Consider the following 18,907-nt stretch of genomic DNA (forward strand, 5'->3'; position numbering starts at 1 on the left):
AATCTTGTGTGTGCATTTCATTTTTCTAATAGGCTCTTTCTCCTCTCTGTTCCTCTTTCTTTAAACTCAGGAAATCAGTTCAATGAACTCTTTCATTCACTGCTACAAGTGGGAGGAGACTGGCTGTTTAGTCCAGCCCAAAAGGGCTATTTTAAGTATGGAGCATCCAGCCTCTTGTCCAGAGCTATTTCCAGTCAGGCTGTCAGGGTCAAACTACTGTTGACATTAAAGAAAGGCCTGAGTCATGGAAGGGAGAGTGGCACATTTTCCTCACTGTCACAGGGTTTTAAGTAAGTCCCTGTTCTCCGGGCGACGTCACATGCTCAGGGAGTTCCCACACTACTTATCCTGAAAGAGTACTCTTGCTCTCTCACATTCATGTCCTGTCACATCCTCAAACACCCCCTTCTTTCCCACAGAGCTGCTACGGATGGTGATGATGATGACGGCTCTAGCCCTGAGTCTGCATCACCGTAGCAGCAGTTATAGAATAATAAGCACAACTGTTTGGCAGTGTGGACTCTCCAGCTATTAAGAGCAAAGACCAGCTATTGTACATAAAGTCTTTGTTATTGTATTACGCAATGGGTTATGCTTAGAGCCCCACTTCACTGCTGGCCAGTTAAAGATCCATATATCATTCTGCCAAAATCTTGCCTGGTTTTAATTGGCTGCATTATGCACTATATTTATCCAGGAGAGGGAATGGCAGGCAGTGCACATGGCTGCACGTCCAGAGTGTGTCAGAGGAAGTTATACATGAACACTTTGCTCTGTGAAGTTTGAGTACAATCTGCTGCACACACATTCGCACACACACACACACACACACACACACAAACACAAACTACACCACTAATGGGCTTCTATGCACAGTCCACATCTTATTAAATCTTAGCATTAACCATGAGTCATGGTACATTTACTCAAGTACCATACTTATGTACCAGTTTAAAATACTTGAGTATTTTTATTTCATGCCACTTTATATTTCAAGGCAAATCTTGTAATTTTTGCTACATTTACGAAAAAGTTATAGATACTAGTTACATTACAAATTAAGATTTTGTATCCAAAAACTCTGATCATCTTATAAAATATCATGTTCAAAATATCTTGATTGTCATTGTAAATAATACAGTGAAATATAGTAGAAACAGTATAAAACAACACACCAGTAAACACAATGTTTAACACTAACATCACCTTGACAAACTACAGCAGTAAATTGCAACTTTCTGCACACATGAATGTATCAGTAATAATAGATTATATTGACGATGTTATATTTCCGGGATGGTTTGATAAATCTTATTCCGCAGCCTGGCAAGGATAAAAGATTACTAGACAATCTAAGACCAATTACACTACTCAACACAGCTTATAAACTGCTTTCTGGATGCAAGACTGAAACTAGGTTCTTCCCAGATAATGAATGAAACTCAATTTGGGTTTCCTGGTAGAAGTTCTATCCACAATAACACAAAAGTGATTTTAGATTTGATTGATTACAGCCATGTGTTATAGATAGAGTGGATTTATTCTATATTTTTGTAAGTTTTTACAAACAATTTGATTCAGTAAAACACCCATTTCTTTAAAAAAGTAGTTCTTTTTGTTGCTTCCTCAAAGCTGTCAACACTTTTGAACAATTGCTTGATTGAACACTTTTGACTATTCAATAAAATAAAATAAATAAAATAAAAATAAAATAAAATATAAAAAAATTCCAGGATCGTTGAGGTGCCGCTGGAAATTTGCCGGAGATGTCCTTCATTTTTGGCTAGATGTCCTCTAAGCTCCGCTTTCTTTGCGTTGGCGGTTAACACAAAGAAAGTTAACCGGTTAACCGCTCCTCAGATCTCTTCAGGGTAAATCCAGACAGATAACTAGACTATCTGTCCAATCTGAGTTTTCTGTTGCTCGACTAAAACCACTTTTGAACGAGCACATGTTTCACCAGAACGAGTTCCTTCCCGAGGTTATTTAACAGAGGCACCGTCATTGTGTCCGGCGTCGCCCAAGACGATTGTGATTGGTTTAAAGAAATGCCAATAAACCAGAGCACGTTTTTTCTCCCATCCCCGAATGTTGCATGGACTAGCCAGACCCTTCTCTGCAGTGCAGGGGCATTTAGTACTTTTTATATATTTTTAGTTCATTTAGCTGAGAATAGCAACACTATTTGCTTTTAGCATGCAAACATTCCTTTGATTCATGCCCGTGTTATACAGTAGTTGGTTCTTTTACCTGTAACTCCTGTGCTCTGTCTCCTTCTGGAAAACTGTCTGCTACTGTGCAGAATGGCCTGCCTGTGTTTGCTTTACTGTCATTTTGATCACCCTACCCACCTCTCTCCATCACCATCTCACCTTCATTTCTCTCTCTCTCTCTCTCTCTCTCTCTCTCTCTCTCTCTCTTCCCTGCAGGGAGAGCAAGGTCCAGTCGGAAGCCCAGGTGCCAAAGGTTATCCTGGCAGGCAGGTGCAGTAAATCCTCTGCTGTGACTGGTACAGTTGTAGTCAGGGCAATAGTAAGAGCAGAAGGCCAAGTGTAATGAGGTTATGTTGAACAGCTGATTTGGAGGGAAATAGTTGGGGAAATACGTTGAAAAAAAATACTTTTGAAAAAAAATACTTTTGAAAAAAAATACTTTTTTTATGTTGAAACATAAAAAAAGAAAAAACTAAGAAAAAGAAATGAACTGATCCATGAGACCATTACCACAAGCTGCAGCCGCATTAATTGCCATGAAGCTGAATGGTTATATTTATTGCAGAGCTACTATATTGGAATGTGTTATGTTGTACCTGTTATTGTCTCCACCCTCTCTACAGTATGTGGATTTACTGGCATATTTACAAGGAACTGTATACATAACATTAACTAAATTAACTGAATAGAATGTATCTAAATGTGTTTGATAGACTACAAGTCTTTGGCCTGCCACTTTTTCACACCATCACGACGCACAATGACACACATTCACAGTCTATTTTAGAAAAACATGGTGTTAAGCCGCTGAAATGAATGTCCTCTCTTTGTTTTTCAGGGTTTACCCGGGCCTATAGGACCAATGGGGCCTAAAGGCGTTCGGGTAAGTTAACTCAATGTCGTCCCTCCAAATATGTTGCTCAAGTTGGATTTTAACGTTCTAAATTACTAACATTGGTTCTTTGACAGGACCCGTTAGCATGTTTAAAGGGAAGGCAGTTAGCCTTACATCTTTCTGACACTTTTAATATGCAATATTTAGAGGAGACTGAGTTAAGACACGTAGAAAGATGTTTAAGTAAAGGTTGTAAACTGTTGGTATTTTTTGCTTTAAACCTGTTGTTGCATAAGGATATGCCTGTGCACGTAGATGCAACAACATCCAAAGTGCATGCATGCACTTTGGTGGCATCCACCTTTGCACACATAAACACATTCATACACACTCACTCAGTGTGTGCCACTATTAATGGTATGCTAAAATTAGTATTGTAAACGGTGGATTACTGTATCCAGACACTTACTGAAAGACTGGCTGTTGATAAGCCTTCACATACAAACACACACCCTTGAAGTATACAAACAAAAAAAACACAGACACAAACAGGGATTTTTATGTTGCGTTCCAATAAAGGTTCTTTATCAGCTCCCCTTGGTTGCTCCAAAGCCTCCCCTGCCCCCACTGGCTGGAATTTCCTGTTTAAGCTCCTATGAGGCCCTGCTGTCTTAAGGAGGGATTCTAGTCCTCTCTCTCTCTCTCTCAGACTCTCTCACTGAACCACCTTTCCAAATATTCTGCACTCTCTTTTACAGCATACTCCATATTGTTTGCCCGTAAACCAACCCAACTCGTTCTTGGCTGAGACTAGCATCTACCTGTTCCTTTACTGTTCAACTGTTGTGGTGTTTGTGCTTGTGTTCCTGTGTGTGTCTCCCCCTGCACCAACAGCTCAGTGTGATGTCCTGGCTATCTTCAGAGATCCCTGGCGTGAGGGTATGTGCCCTTGGACTACATCGTGGAAGCCAGCACCATGCAGTCCATGGGCATATACACTTGCCTCATGGCTTGGTTCTTCATGGAAGTCCATCATATTCATGCTGGACCCTCCACCCCTGAAACCCAGCCCTAGAGCCAATGGGAGTTGCTGTTCCTCCTGCTGCTTTTGTGGCGTCCAAATACTCACATACCGTATTCCTCCTCTCTCTTCTTTTTCCCACCTTCCTCTCTCCTCTCCTCTCCTCTCCTCCCCTGCAGGGTTTCATTGGAATCCCGGGGCTTTTTGGCCTGCCTGGGCCTGATGGCGAAAGAGTGAGTTCTTGTCAAATGTGTATTTTTCTCCCAAGCACTTTCAATAATTGTAAAAATGTACAGTGACCAACTGAACCCAGGTAATGGGGCCTAGGAGATGAATGAGTGCATGTCTTGCCATTTCATTCAGCTGTCTTAAGTGAGTGTGTATAGGGCTGTGTGGGAGTGTTGATGACTCATACGATAAAAGCCCACTTTTAGAGGCTTAGAACTGCCTGAAGTCATCAAGGCCTCCTCCTTCTGTACAGCCTCTAAAACATGAAGCGATTAGCCTACTTATGACATGCTCCAGGAGGTTACGTCAGCGCGGGGCTGTAATCAAGATCTCTCCAGCCAGCCAGCAAGTTTGGGAGATCACTCATACCTTAGCTACACACAAGAGACTGTGTCTGCCTGTCTTCTCCCAGGAGTAACTGGTGTTTATATAACACATATAGATTTATGAGATGGAGGCCTAAAAAGGCTGCAGTCAGCTGTTCCTCACATCTGTTGAAGCAGGAGTTTAGAGAAGCTTACAGCTTGGGCTTTTTGATTGTGTTTTTTGGTATTGAATCAGTCATACCAAAGAGTGTTATGCTTTGGTTTTGATATGGTTTTTACATATTGTCTTTCTTCTTTGTTTTTCTATCTTCCTTGTACTCTTTCCTTTTCCACCATTGCTTTGTTTTCTATTCCACCTCTGCTCTCTCTTGTCTTAATTTCCAGGGCATTCCCGGTGAACCAGGGAAGAGGGGCAAGATGGGTAGGCCGGTAAAGTTTTGTCTCAACATACTTTACAGATCATTTTTTCAAATTGTGATGAATTGTGCTTGGTTGACTGTGAATGTTTCATCTGTTATCAGGGATTATTTTTAAAGGATAAGACTCATTTGGGGAGATGGTGACAGATGTCAAACGACGTTCAAATGAGGCAACAGTCTAAATTAGCATTACAGTGAAGTTTCATTCTTATATTTGGATCACATTAAAAGCTTTTGCTGCAAGGACTTCAACACCTATACTAAACAAGGGGAAATTGATAAGGTCTGGATTTACATCATTGTCTTAACACAATATTTCCATGGTGGTTCTAAGGGTTAACTGCGGCCTGAATACATGTGGAGTCCCACCAGCCGCATTTCAAGGTCTTGGATGCAACAAGAAAAAGCGTTTGTTGGAATAAAGGGCTTTTGGTCCCACACAGCGTGGAGCCAAGCCATTTGGCGGAAGTCTTTGGATCTCTTGTGCGTGTCAGATAGTGTTCAAAGTCAGTTTGACAGACTGTTAGAGAAAGAGTGTGTAACCCTGAAACTCACTGCTGAGGTCATTCTGCAGCTGGTTCTTATTGGCTTGTCGGTAAATAGTCCTAAACGTCTGAACACACGCAAGTGTGAGGTTCTCAGAACTGCAGCTTATTCTGTAATTAGACAAATGTTTATGAAGTAGCTGTGTGCATCCGATTTTTCTGTTGTGTATTTATGTTCTCCCCACTCAAATAGGGCTGCAGTCTAAGACTCGTGAGCATATCAGTTTTTCTGCAACAAGACCTTGTTAAAGCCATTTTGTTTTGGCACAGGTCACGCAAAACTTTAAAAATTCACTATTCATATAGAAATGCTGTCATCACAGCTTGGTCTTATACTGCTCCATGCATTTCCCAGATGATTTCATGACAACCGCAGGACTGCTATTCAAGGCCAAAAACAAATTAATGACAGCGTATCACAATCCATAACATTGTTTATGCAGTTTTACACTAAACAGAAAAGAGTAGCAGGGGATTCCTGTAATTTTGATTATTTAAAAAGGACACTTTAAGTGCTACAGCCCCTGTTAGTTGCTGTGTAAACATAAGTGAAAAGGACAAACATCATCATCTTTCAGTTCAGTGGTCCTGCATGGAAAATGGAAAGCTAGGACACTTACAAGATGATCCCCAAGAGATCATCCCTCTCCTCCGTGGTGGAGGACAAAGAACAGAAGAAGCACCTGAACTGCAGCCAGACATTTTAATGGCCACACACACACAGTGCTTGTGCTCTGTCGAGGAAACACACAATCAGTCTGCAATCTACCAAAGAGTGATGAGGGAATAGATATATCTAAAACAGTGGAGAGCCTAAAGAGTTTCCGAAGTGCATTGCCAAGAGATCTGCACTCAACTTTTTTAGTTTGTTTGTCTTTTTTAGGGTTGTCTTTATCAGGCTCATCAGTTGCAGTTATTTCACATCAACCCGGTATCTGATTGCTGCTGTGGTGTGTTACTGATTGATCTCCAAGCTGAAGAACAGGGTTCTCTCACATCATGTTAAAGCAGGCTTGTATGACTCTCATCAAAGACTTTTTATAAGTGCAGTACTTGGCTAAGCTAAGTTTCCCACATTTGTCCTTAGTTTGTACGGCAGTGGTGATAGCTGTATGATTCATCCTTTGGGTCACTGTCATGCTTCATAGATTTCTGCGGCACTTGTGCTTCCCCCTGTCTCTTAGAACCATAAAGCAGGCCTATGCAGTGTCCCAAATGTTATTCAATGGAACAAAAATAGGAACAGAAAAGAGCTTTTTGTTACACTGTACAAATACAGCATTTAGTAAGTTTTGTCTGTGTCATTGACCTGATGGGATGTGCCAGTAGATGAAAGGATACGTGAAAACTAGCACACCATCATTCAAAAGGAGTTATTGTTGTGTGAATATGAAGGCCGAAAGATCTAAGACTGCAAAACTGCAACTCAAATACAAACAGTTACATTTAGTCAGCAGATTCTATTCTAAAGCAAAGCCACAGATTAAAATAAATATACATGCTGTTTATCTAAAACATCTCTACAATTACAGAAATAACTGCCATTTTCTGAGGGTATCTAGAGTAATTACCATTTTGGAACAATGTGTGGAAGCCACAACAGCAGGACCTAGTTATTATGAGTGTTTCTGGATGGTCTGGGTTAAGGATCCATTGGCTCTTGTGCATTCTGCAGATGTGGTTTGTCTTTGATTCCCCACCAACTGTTAGCATACCTCAGATTAGCATCCCGTTTACTGCTAAAATGGCCAGAGTAATTACTTGGCGCTCTCTTGATGCATTTAGAAAGTGTACTCAGCCTAAATAGAACACTTGTTGGCCCACACCCTACAGATAATAGATTTAATGCATATACTGGGGCAATTATGCTCTTAGTTTGTGTATATATAGATGGATTTATATCTAATGTTATGTTTGACTCAGACAAATTGTTATAATTGCTGTCGAATTACAGTAGCAGCACTCTTGGTTGTGTAACAGTCAGCAGTATTTGTGAACACATGCTTTGTAAATTTGACTCCATGGTTTACTGCATCATTTCCATAATTTAAACACACCCTCCTCCAATTAAAAACACATTTTTTGCATATTTTACAGCAATTGTCTTTAATTATGTAATTGCAGAACTATATACGCAGCAACTAATTTTACTGTACATTAAAGAGGCTATAAACAAAATATTTTTGAATTAACAATAGACCAAATTACTACTTTTATGTGATTTATCTTCCCCTTAGCTCTGTGGAAATTTATAGCATCATCAACTCATTTTTTTGGTTTTAGGGTACATAACTTTACTGTTTTGTTTTACCGTCAGTGCTCTCATAGTTTCAATTTCAGAAGCAGCAGGCAGCTAGCTGTGCAGCACTAAACAGCAGACAGACAACGTGAGCAACTAGCTGATGATAGATAGTAGATAGTGATGCATTTAGCAGCTAAAGAGCCAGATATTTCCCTCAGGAGTTGGTAGAGACCAAACAGAACTGAGGGGGTGGCCAGAAGTCCAACTCCAAATGAAAGTAAATCTTGCTCCGTATCTGCTAGGTGTGTAAATAAGACAATACTTGCTACAAAGTGGCCAAATAATTAGATATCACATGTTTAATAAATCAGACAGTAGGTTACTTAAAAGAATAGGACCCTTTAAATGTAATAAATGTCTGAGTTTGATTGTCACTGTCAGTGTGCAATCGAACATAAAAGCTTTTCTCTCTCTCTCTCTCTCTATCCCTCAATCTATTTATCTATCTATCTATCTATCTATCTATCTATCTATCTATCTATCTATCTATCTATCTATCTATCTATCTATCTATCTGTCTGTCCGTAGGGGTTTCCAGGGGACTTTGGGGAAAGAGGACCACCTGGACCAGATGGAGAGCCAGTATGTCACACACTCAGTTACTCACAAACAGTTACACATCTAAATACTTAACCAATCCACGTGCTTACACACACAAACACACAGCCCTTCCACATACACACACAAACAGAGCAGTTGTTTCACACACACAAGCACTCCCTGCTGTTTTAGTACTGACATTTTTGGCAGTGCTGGTGAGTGAATCACCTGGCAGTCCTGAAGTTTTTTTCTCTTTCATTTAAAGTTAGTTTTTTTGCTCTGGACAAGTTTTACTGCTCTAGTTTATTTCATCGTATCCCGATAATTTTACTTGGCAGTCACTTTCAAAAACCTGTAGTAGTAAGCAGCGACCAGTAAAATGGCTTGGCTTTCAAATGCAACCTTTTCCATTCTCCAGTATAAACTGGCCACCAACAAACACACACACACACTCTCTAACACACACACACACACACACACACACACGCACACATATGCGGTATTATTAGGAGGTGATATCAAAGTAAATTATTTAAAAGTATGTTTTGAGTAATGGGGCCAATTTAGTAACGACACCAGAGACAGTTGGAAGGCATCTACTCATGTGATCTTAGTATTTTCAGTATTTCTGGATATTTTCATTCTGACAAATGTAACACTTCTTCAGTCAGAGTGGTAAACTCTAAAATTAAAACATAAACACATCAGCAAGGTGCTCTTTAACACACTCATAAACATAAAGTGTATTCATGATTGAAGAAAGACTTTGCTCACACATCCTGACTTTTCCGATGGTACAGTCCTGTAGATCACACAACTGAACTTCCCTCTGAGAGCAAGGCCACGTCTTCCAGAGTGTGAATTATGCATCAGATGCATCAGATGTTAGCCCATATTTTGAATAAGCCGTTCAAAGAGTTTATGAAATCCATGGTGACATCCTTTACATATCCACACCCAGTAGGCGATTTGGTAATTTTTTATGTTTTCTTCACCTGCGACTAGCAAAGCACTCATAATCCTCTCCCAAGACAAAACTGACAGAAGGGCGGGAATCTGAGAAAAGTCACAAATCCAACTGCTGCTTCAGCACCACAGACAGCGCCATGTATTCATCAATACAAAGCACATTTAGGCTACGGATTTTCAGAGACATGGTCAGGGCCATAGATTTTTTTATTTGCTAAACCTCAGTCAGATAATGGATCAATGAGTTGATGCATTAAGCTAAATGCTAACATCAGCATGCCAACATGCTCACAATAACAATAACATGTTGATGTTCAGCAGGTGTCATGTTTACCATGTTCCATGTACCATGAAAAGTAATTAGTTGTTGAGACATTTCACTAAAAATCAAAGTCGTCAACCTCATGGTGCCACTAGAGGAAAAGTCAGGAGTCAAAAAAATGCATCGTCCTGAAAACATGAATGTACCAGTTCATCTAGTAGAAATTCAGATATTTCACTGGATAAGTAAAGACTCTGACCAGCTGGTGGTGCTAGTGGAAAGTCAGTGGAGCGTTAGGATTCGTCCTCGGACATGAATGTCTGTACAAAATTCTGTATACAAAAATAATTTTTGGAGGGAGAACAAACTAGCAGATTTAAAAAAGCCTTAGTGGGACGATGGACTAACATCCCCCTCCACCTTTACCTCAGACACACACATACACACATACACACACACACACCCACACACACACACACACACACACATAGTAATAATAATTGCACACAGCCCTCTCTCATAAGCTGTGATGAACACTGAGCCACTCTTCTGAGCATGTTTGTTTTAAAAGGAGCCAATACCCCAGAAACTTGCTCCTTCTCCCTCTCCCTTCATCTCACTGAATCTATCTCCTCCTCTCTGTCTAGGGTGAGCTGGGAGCCCCAGGTCCAAGCGGAGTTCTTGGACTTATTGTGAGTAGCAGTTTGTGTGTGTTTCTGTGTGTAGCCGGTGTGCTTAGTCTAAACATCCTATTTTCCCACACACTTATTCCATAAATACATAGCTGTAAGGGATTGTATTTAAATGAAACATAGTATGCCTGCTTGATTAAAAAAAAACTATAGTATTTATATCAATTATCTCTCATCATCATTTACACTGCCAGCCGCTTTGGTGGGAAACTAACCACTCTCCGTAGGTTCTTTACCAGTGTGAACATATCTAAAATTGTGAATGTGGCTTGTTTTTATAGTCCAAGACAGAAGAGAAGGTTTCTTTTCTGAGTTATGTATTTTGTCCCTCCCATTTCCTCTCGTGACAAACATGACAGTGATCCACTGATCGATCAAACAGCTCTTAACGAGGCATTTTGTTTTTCTCTTGAATCTCTCTCTTATTAACTTTTTTTTTTAACGGGAACTCCCCATGCCCACCCATCACCTTGCCCTTCATTCCTGCTCAGCCCGACAGCCACATAATTGTTTCTGATTATAATGTCTCCCTGGTTTCTCTTGTCGTGTCCCGTCTTCATCCGTCGCTGCCGCTCCTCCCAGTCTATTCTAGGCCACCAGTGGTGGTAGTAGGCCTGTAATTGGAGGACTCTCTGATTACAGCTCTGCTCTGAGCTCCGTGTCATCTGCATCCATCTGACCCTACAGTATACTGGATAGTACACACAGCAGCAGCAACTGAACTGCACTTCAAAAATATAAAGGAGCAAACACCCTTCTCTGGGGACTGCAGGTCTGCACTTTGGATAAAGGCAGGCACTGTTGAGGAAAGGAAAGTGTTTTGTGTGTACAACTTCTCAAAAAGAAGTAGAGGGACGTTTTGGATACCAATACCATTTCATTTTGTTGGTTCTCTCCATCTTTCTATATGTATTTCTCTCTCTATACTTGGCAATATCTTTACACATACCATCTTCCTCTTATCCATTGGTGATTTTAGACCCTTTTTAGGTTAGAGTTTACAAACGTGTCTTTTATTGACCGAGGACAAACAATTACATGTTCAAAGGGCTTGAAACAGGTTAAATATCCTGTGTTGCTGTGGCCCATGCTATACACCTGTGACCCAGTCAAGAAAAGGGTTAACAGAAACGTATTGGCCAATAGGAGCTGGTTGTGCCAGACTCCCGCCTCTAAAATTTCTGAATGTTAGAACATTGTCACAAATTGGTCATTAATGTTACTCATAAAGTGTCAAGAATTAGTTCCATCGTATTGTCAAAAAATGTTAGCTGTCATTGTTGTTTTTGTGATGCAGGGCACATTTAACCCACTGAGCCAAGGCCACCCTGTAGGTCTATGCAAGCGGTAAAGGCTGAGCAGTAGAGAATAAGAATAAGATAACTACTAACGGCCTGCGATGCTGTGACGACACATTCTCTCTTCCTCTCCCTTACTGACAAGAAAGCAGATAATCCAACAAAGTCTTTAATTGCTCTGTATGAAGTGAAACCCAGTTCGCCCTTGTCATTATGACTGCAATAGTGTTCTGTCTTACTTCTGCTACTTTTTTCCGGGCTGTGAATGAATGAATGATAATTTTATTTACGTGTCATGCCACTTAGTTGCCCATCCCACACAGAATTACACAACACCAATACAAAAGTATTTTCATCCACAGCTGGGAATCCCAGTGCTGGTTCCTTTTTTTTTTACAGTGGTGGAACAGATGTTACCTTCAGCATGTATTGGTTACATCCACATAATTGGATTCAGGCTTCAGATGAAACACATGGTTGGCTTCAGGCAGCATGATCTAGTCTTTGTTTAGTCGTATATTATCATCCATTGTGTTTGTGTTGTGTGCAATGTGATGGCCGTATGGATGATCTGGAAACAAGACAATGAGACTTCTTATTACGTTTAATGAATGCGTTCACTTATTGTGTCTGTATGTTAAATAAAAGTCAGGGGTCTGAGACATGTGTTTATCCTTACTTTGTGAATGATATCACTCAATCTCAATTTCTTATTTGTCCCCTCTTCTGGTGGCAGGGTGATATGGGACCTTTGGGAGAGATGGGCCTTCCGGGACCTAATGGACTGAAGGTAATCACACACACACACACACACACACACACACACACACACACACACGATTACCTCCACTGTCCTAATTTGTATTGTCTTGTTTGCACTTTCAGTTATATTATAAGTAATTTTATGAAAAGAAAATCATTATTTTTTACAGTCTAAAGCATTAAAATCATATGACCTAGTCAAACTTCAAACAGCTGTTATTATGTTCAAGGCGAGAAACAATTTATTGGCTGGCAACGTACAGAAAAGATTTTCTAAAGAGAGGGGGGCTACGACTTAAGGGAAGGTCAAATTTTAAGACTCCCTGTTTTCGAACGACAAGGAAGAGTTTCTGTTTATCTGTCAGTGACACTAAACTGTGGAATAAACTAAAAAATGATTTAAAGCAATATCCAAACATATTCCTCTTCAAACAGATTAAAAGAAAACAAAGAAATTATATTCCAGAGATACAGAGGAACAAAAGGCAATCATTTATCTGGGCTCATATTGAATATATTGACTAATTTGTAGTATGTGTATAAATATTTTTGTGAACGGGTAAATATATGAATGGGAATAGAACTTTGAATACATATTTTCATGGGTTATAGATGTATTATCCTTGTAGACTTATTTTGTTGAAATTAATTTAATTAACAGGGTAGAAAGAGTATAAAGGAGTAGGAGTTTATAAGTTTTACTTCTGCCTACTCCTTTTTGCATGTGTAAAAACGGAAAATAAAAATCAATAAAGATATAGATATCAATAAAGATCTAGATAAAATAAAGATATCAATCAATCAATGCAAGAGACAGGCCAGTAAGAAGAGTTTGATGACAGTTTTTAGCAGCCTATGTTTCCATGAGGGTTGCATTTAGGTGTCTGCTGTTTTTGGGGGGCCCTTTCTAATCCATCTGTTGGTGTTTGTTCCAGGGGGTGCCAGGAAATCCAGGAGAACCAGGACTGAAAGGTGATAAGGTGATCTGAATATTCCTGTTATTGGCCTGTGTTTGAGACGCATGTGATGGATATGTACTCATTTGCATCCTATTGTAGCCATCTCTGTCCAACCCTTAGACATAGAGCATGATTTCACTAGGTCCCACCTTCAACCACACAGATGCAAACTTCTGATGATTGTCATATTTATATAAAGCATGAGATGGGATGAGAATGTAATTTATATGAAATCTTCTGTGAAACAATTCATTTTTTGGCAGTCAGCAGTCTGTTAAATACATTTTAAAGAAATAGTTTGTCCAAACGTAATGAAATCTGCTTACCAGTACCTCAACATTTCACATTATATCTTGTTTATTTAATTGCATTGGGATTTTATTGGTAAAAAAAAAGAAGCATTAAAATTACTATTTGTTTTTTTTCCGGGTGGTTATGTGCTGGACCTTTCTTGTCAGTGCAGTAACCTCCTGGAGTTTCCGCTGGTTGCCTTGGCAACCTGACAGTGAGAACAAAGCTAGGAACAGGCATTGATCTGGATAAGAAATAGTCCAGCTCATTTTAGTTTGTGTTTAAATTAAACCAATATATTAGGTTAGAGATATTAGGTGTTGGTGTGCAGATTTTTTAAAGACTTCAGACAGAGCCAGGCTAGCTATATCCAGTAAGTCATTAAGCTAAGCTAAGCTAAACTAACTAGCGGCTGGTTCCAGGTCCATATTTACTGTGCAGACATACGAGTGGTATCAATCTTCTCCTCTAACTCTCTGCAAGAAAGTGCATAATAATATTTAACAAAATGTCAAACTTTTCCTACAAGTTTAATTAAAATATGTAGCAGCTTTATAACCAATGTTACAAACTGTTAAAAAGACAATATTAACCAAATAAATTTGTAAAAGGAAACTAAAATATGTACATAAAACAGTAAAATATTTTCTTATAAAGAAAAATTGAAAAAAAATTTACATTAATTGAAAAGAATTTCAAAGAATTAGGACAATGCTAGAAAAAGACGAAGAAACAGAAAATTTGAAACAGGAACACTGGCTTTGCATGTTTGAGATACTCAGACAGGAGGATTTACAACTTAGGGGCCTTAGCAAGAGCCTGTTGACCAAGCCAGCATTGGTAACTGCTTAAAAGGCTCTGACTCTTAGGAACTGGTCAGACTCATAAATATATAATCCCATATGTAAGCTTAGACAATCTCGAAATTGTTCTTCATTAGATTAGTTGATGTTTCTCCTTCTAAGAGCAGAGATAGACATGCATTTCAATAATTGAACTTGGAGGACATAAAATTATAACTGACCTTTTCCAGATTTGAAAAGGAAAGAAAAGAAATGATATGCCAGAGTTGAATGAAACATTACTGCACCACTTTAGTTACTTAAGCTTCTAATGACTGGTCTGAATAAAAGAATATGCCAACTATATGCGCTTTACATTTGTGAGGAGGCTACTCAGACCAGAGTTAAAATAATTATTTAATTAATCAGTTGAACTTTGGCTTATTCAACAAGGCGTGGGTTTACAGGATTGAATAATTGCCATCAGTGCCTTTCATAAGACAGATTGACACCACATGAACATTAGAATTTAGCTAATGTGATGAACTAGTGTCATTGTGTGTGAATGTTCATAATGTACAGAGAGTTATTTATTATTGCCTGTCGAAAAAGATGAATGTGATTTACGAAGTAGGAAGTTACAATTCCCCCTAATGTTCTTCATTTCTTTTTCATTCTGTCCGCACCTCATCCGTCCTACTATTCGTCTCCTCTCTCCGTCAGGGTGACGTTGGGATTCCCGGAAAACAAGGAGAGATTGGGTACAGAGGAGACAAGGTAGATCACCACTGCAACATATCATGTGCATGGCATAAACGTGACAGACACTGAGCTCCATGCTGCCTCCAAAACATCCATCCAGTTACCTTTGTTGTAGAACTGTGCCTTTGCTAAATGACTCAGCCAGATGTTTGCTGTCTAGCTTACAGAATGGAAATTCTTATGTAAAGCCTGTGTGTGTGTGTGTGTGTGTGTGTGTGTGTGTGTGTGTGTGTGTGTGTGTGTGTGTGTGTGTGTGTGTGTGTGTGTGTGTGTGTGTGTGTGTGTGTGTGTGTGTGTGTGTGTGTGTGTGTGTTTGTGTTTGTGTTTGTGTGTGTGTGTGTGTGTGTGTGTGTGTGTGTGTGTGTGTCGGTGTGTGTGTCTGTGCGTGTGTGAGTAAGCAAAATCTAACCCTTTTAGCATCATAACAGAGAGTGGTCCCAAGAGATAAGAGAGATACTGAGCAGAGTCATGCATGTCGAATGTTTTCTAATTCCAGGTTCTGCTTTTTGCTTCTGAAAACTCTCTGACTGTGTGTCTTAGTTTTTATGTGTTGCGTTTGTTTTGGACAGGGCATCCAGGGGGCTCCAGGGTTACCAGGCATCCGTGGGAAACCAGGACCACAGGTTAGCTTTGGCTTTAGTGACCAGAATGCTTTTCATGTAAATGATTTTGGGACTGACAACACTCTAATATCTGTCCGTTCAATATAAGGCTACAGCCAGCAGCTTAGTTTAGCATAAAGACTGTAAACAAGGGGAAATAGGTAGCCCGACTTTGTCTGAAGGTAACAAAATCCATGTACCAGCACCTCTAGGCTCTACAAGCTGTAGCCTAAAACTGAATGAACAGATTATCAAGCAATAATGAGCTTCTCATTTATGTCGCTCTGCAAGAAAACGTATAAGCCTATTTCCCGGAAATCCAGCTATTCCTTTAAGACATTTCTCATGTTCTTGTTTGTCTTTGTCACAGGGAAAGTTAGGAGAGAGAGGCCCTGCTGGTGCACCTGGACCGCCAGGCCCTGAGGTTTGTAGCCATATTGCTGCATTGAATGTGTGGGTCTGCATTTCAGACAGCCAGTAGAAACATTATTTTTTTTAAATTATGACAGGGTTTCCCTGGTGACATGGGACCACCGGGAGAGAACGGCCTTGAAGGACCAAAGGTGAGCAAAACCATCATCTTGGCTGAGTAATCTATCAACTGCTGAATGTTTTAAAACCTAAAACAAGACAATGAGTCTGTAGTCATGATAGCAGCTCTGTGAGATTTCATGTGTTGATATATATTTATATATATATATATCGGTGCAGCAGTACTTTTCCAATGCTAACAGGCTGATATTCAGCAGTATAGTGTTTACCGTGTTCACCATCTTATTTTAGTGTGGTAGCGTACTAACATTTGATAATTAGCCCTAAAAGCAAAGCACAGCAGAGAAATGAACCAAAGTATTGAACAAATTTGACCTTATAATGGTGTTATCACAATCACAGAGTCATAAGATTTCATCCCCTGGCAACTATGAATGTCTGTACAAAATGTCACAATAAACCATCCAACAGTTGTTGAGATATTTCAGTCTGAACCAAAGTGGTGGACACACAGACCGACAGACACACCACTTATGGCTATAACATCTGTGTAAATACCACATTTACCTTTGTACATTAGCATTCATTGGATTTCTTTTTACACAACCAGGGAAAACCAGGGGCCAGAGGTTTACCGGGGCCCCGAGGGGTGCCTGGCTTAGAGGTAAGCCTGTCAGACTGCCACCCACATTAGAACGAACACAAAGCGCCACAAAGCGCCAAAAAGCATTAAAAGTTTAATGGCACAAAGCTTCTCTTTGCTGAAGGCTGCTTTATGTCCCCAAACATAATTCATGCTAAGATCAATATCATCTGTTTCCAGGGAGATGAAGGCCCGATCGGTCCACCGGGCCCAACAGGACTTGAGGTGAGTTAACCAGATAAACACCTGGTGTTGCCCGGCTGGTGGAAGGGAAGGAGAGAGAGCTGATAACAGGGATCACCGTTACAAGTGTAGCATGTTAGAAAATAACATCCATGGGTGTTTAGTCATAGTCTGTATGTAGTGCACTCTTGTAAGTTTGCATGTTTCTTTAAACTGTGAACATTCATGACAATCAATCATCATCTAATGGATTGTTCTTGGTTTGCATTGAAGGGAAGTTGTAGATATGTATAGTTGGGGTTTAATGGAGGTTGTTATGTCTTGCCTCTAGAGACGATAGTCCTCTCAATGCGAAGGACGGCATGCAGTCCATATTCCTGGCCACCAGGGGGTGATAACTGCCATTACCGTGTTTATATGTGGAAATATTTGCAGCTGCCAAAAACTGCTGGAAGATGTCACTGGACCCTTGCAGAAATATTTGTTGACCTTATTCATTGAATGCTTTACTGATTCACAAATAAAATTGGCCATTAGAGTTATAGACATGCTTTCAAACATTCTCTTTTTTCACTATGCCAGATCCTACCTGTTTATCTTCCTTCTACTTACAGTCACCCTGTACTTTCTTTCACTCTTGCCCCCTCCATTCTCCCCCGTTTCTAACCCCCTCTCTCTTCCATCCAACGGGGAGAGGTGTATGACTCCTTCAGGAGCTGTGATTGATCTCCGGCCATGTGCCAAAGCTCCTCCAACTTGTCCTCCTCCTCCTCAGCCAGCTGTCTTTTAGCTTCACTGCTCCGCTCCAAATGACACCCTCTCTTTACCTTCTGTCTCCCTTTCTTACCATCTCCGTCACTTTCTCAGTTCATCTTTATCCCTCTCTCTTTGTGCAATTTCTGTTCTTTCTCTTAGTCTTCCTTTCTTTTGTCAAAAAGTACATAAATCAGCAACATAAATCTAAATCGGTGATAACAAGTCACAAATCCTGGACCACTCTTATTAATTCTCATATTACTACAATAATCCGCTTTGTCTGTGTGCTTCTGAGTGAAATACAGTGTTAGTCTTTACTGTCTTATGAAAGCTGCCAACCTTTTTGGAGTAAAACTTTGGAATTGTTGAGTCACTCAGTCTTTAGGAGTTTGGCTTAGATATATCTGACCTGGAGTTAATGCTGGTAAAAAAGCACTCAGCCCCCTCTTAACCTCGTGAATTACTGTCTGTGCGAGGGGAACATTTCAGTCATTGAACACTTTCCCAGCATGCCAAAATGTACTGTCAGCATTACCTGTACACGCCATTGCACGTTTCAGCGTCATGTACAGTGAGCTGCAACAGCTGCAGACATCATTCCAGCTCTCTCCTCTAACTGTCATCTCATAGGAAGCGGATCCTTTTTATTCATCAGGAATTTGGGATGAATCTTAACGATGCGTTAATTGGCAAGTGTATGTCTTGTAATTAAACATCCATCATTGTCTTTTTTTTCAGGGTAGAATGGGCAGGAAAGGATTTCCTGGCAAGGTTGGGCCAGAGGGAGTTAAGGTGAATAAAGTTAATACTCCCATATACTGTAAATTTTTTGCTCTTTTACTCAAAATATAGATACATATTTAAATATTTAATTATTGTAAACAGACACTTGTAATATCTCTGCAGGGAGAGTCCGGTGTCACAGGAAACGTTGGAACCATGGGAGAAAGAGTAAGAAATGCTGAAATTGCCACTTCCATTTTTTCCCCCCAAATGTCTATCCATTCATCCATCCAACACTGAGT

General features: G+C 40.0%; 1 protein-coding gene across 1 annotated transcript in view; it reads left to right on the forward strand.

Annotated features, from left to right (window-relative positions):
• col27a1a (collagen, type XXVII, alpha 1a) overlaps positions 1 to 18,907 on the forward strand; it is a 68,243-nt gene that overhangs the window by 31,447 nt on the left and 17,889 nt on the right. The window contains exons 9-24 of the mRNA XM_034897199.1: positions 2,430 to 2,483; positions 3,052 to 3,096; positions 4,249 to 4,302; positions 5,008 to 5,052; positions 8,418 to 8,471; positions 10,308 to 10,352; positions 12,387 to 12,440; positions 13,348 to 13,392; positions 15,168 to 15,221; positions 15,776 to 15,829; positions 16,179 to 16,232; positions 16,318 to 16,371; positions 16,911 to 16,964; positions 17,124 to 17,168; positions 18,621 to 18,674; positions 18,789 to 18,833. Coding sequence (XP_034753090.1) covers positions 2,430 to 2,483; positions 3,052 to 3,096; positions 4,249 to 4,302; positions 5,008 to 5,052; positions 8,418 to 8,471; positions 10,308 to 10,352; positions 12,387 to 12,440; positions 13,348 to 13,392; positions 15,168 to 15,221; positions 15,776 to 15,829; positions 16,179 to 16,232; positions 16,318 to 16,371; positions 16,911 to 16,964; positions 17,124 to 17,168; positions 18,621 to 18,674; positions 18,789 to 18,833 — 810 coding nt within the window. The remainder of the gene's footprint in view (positions 1 to 2,429; positions 2,484 to 3,051; positions 3,097 to 4,248; positions 4,303 to 5,007; positions 5,053 to 8,417; positions 8,472 to 10,307; positions 10,353 to 12,386; positions 12,441 to 13,347; positions 13,393 to 15,167; positions 15,222 to 15,775; positions 15,830 to 16,178; positions 16,233 to 16,317; positions 16,372 to 16,910; positions 16,965 to 17,123; positions 17,169 to 18,620; positions 18,675 to 18,788; positions 18,834 to 18,907) is intronic.

Source organism: Etheostoma cragini, chromosome 16 (assembly GCF_013103735.1).
Source record: "Etheostoma cragini isolate CJK2018 chromosome 16, CSU_Ecrag_1.0, whole genome shotgun sequence".
NCBI classification, from domain to species: Eukaryota; Metazoa; Chordata; class Actinopteri; order Perciformes; family Percidae; genus Etheostoma; species Etheostoma cragini.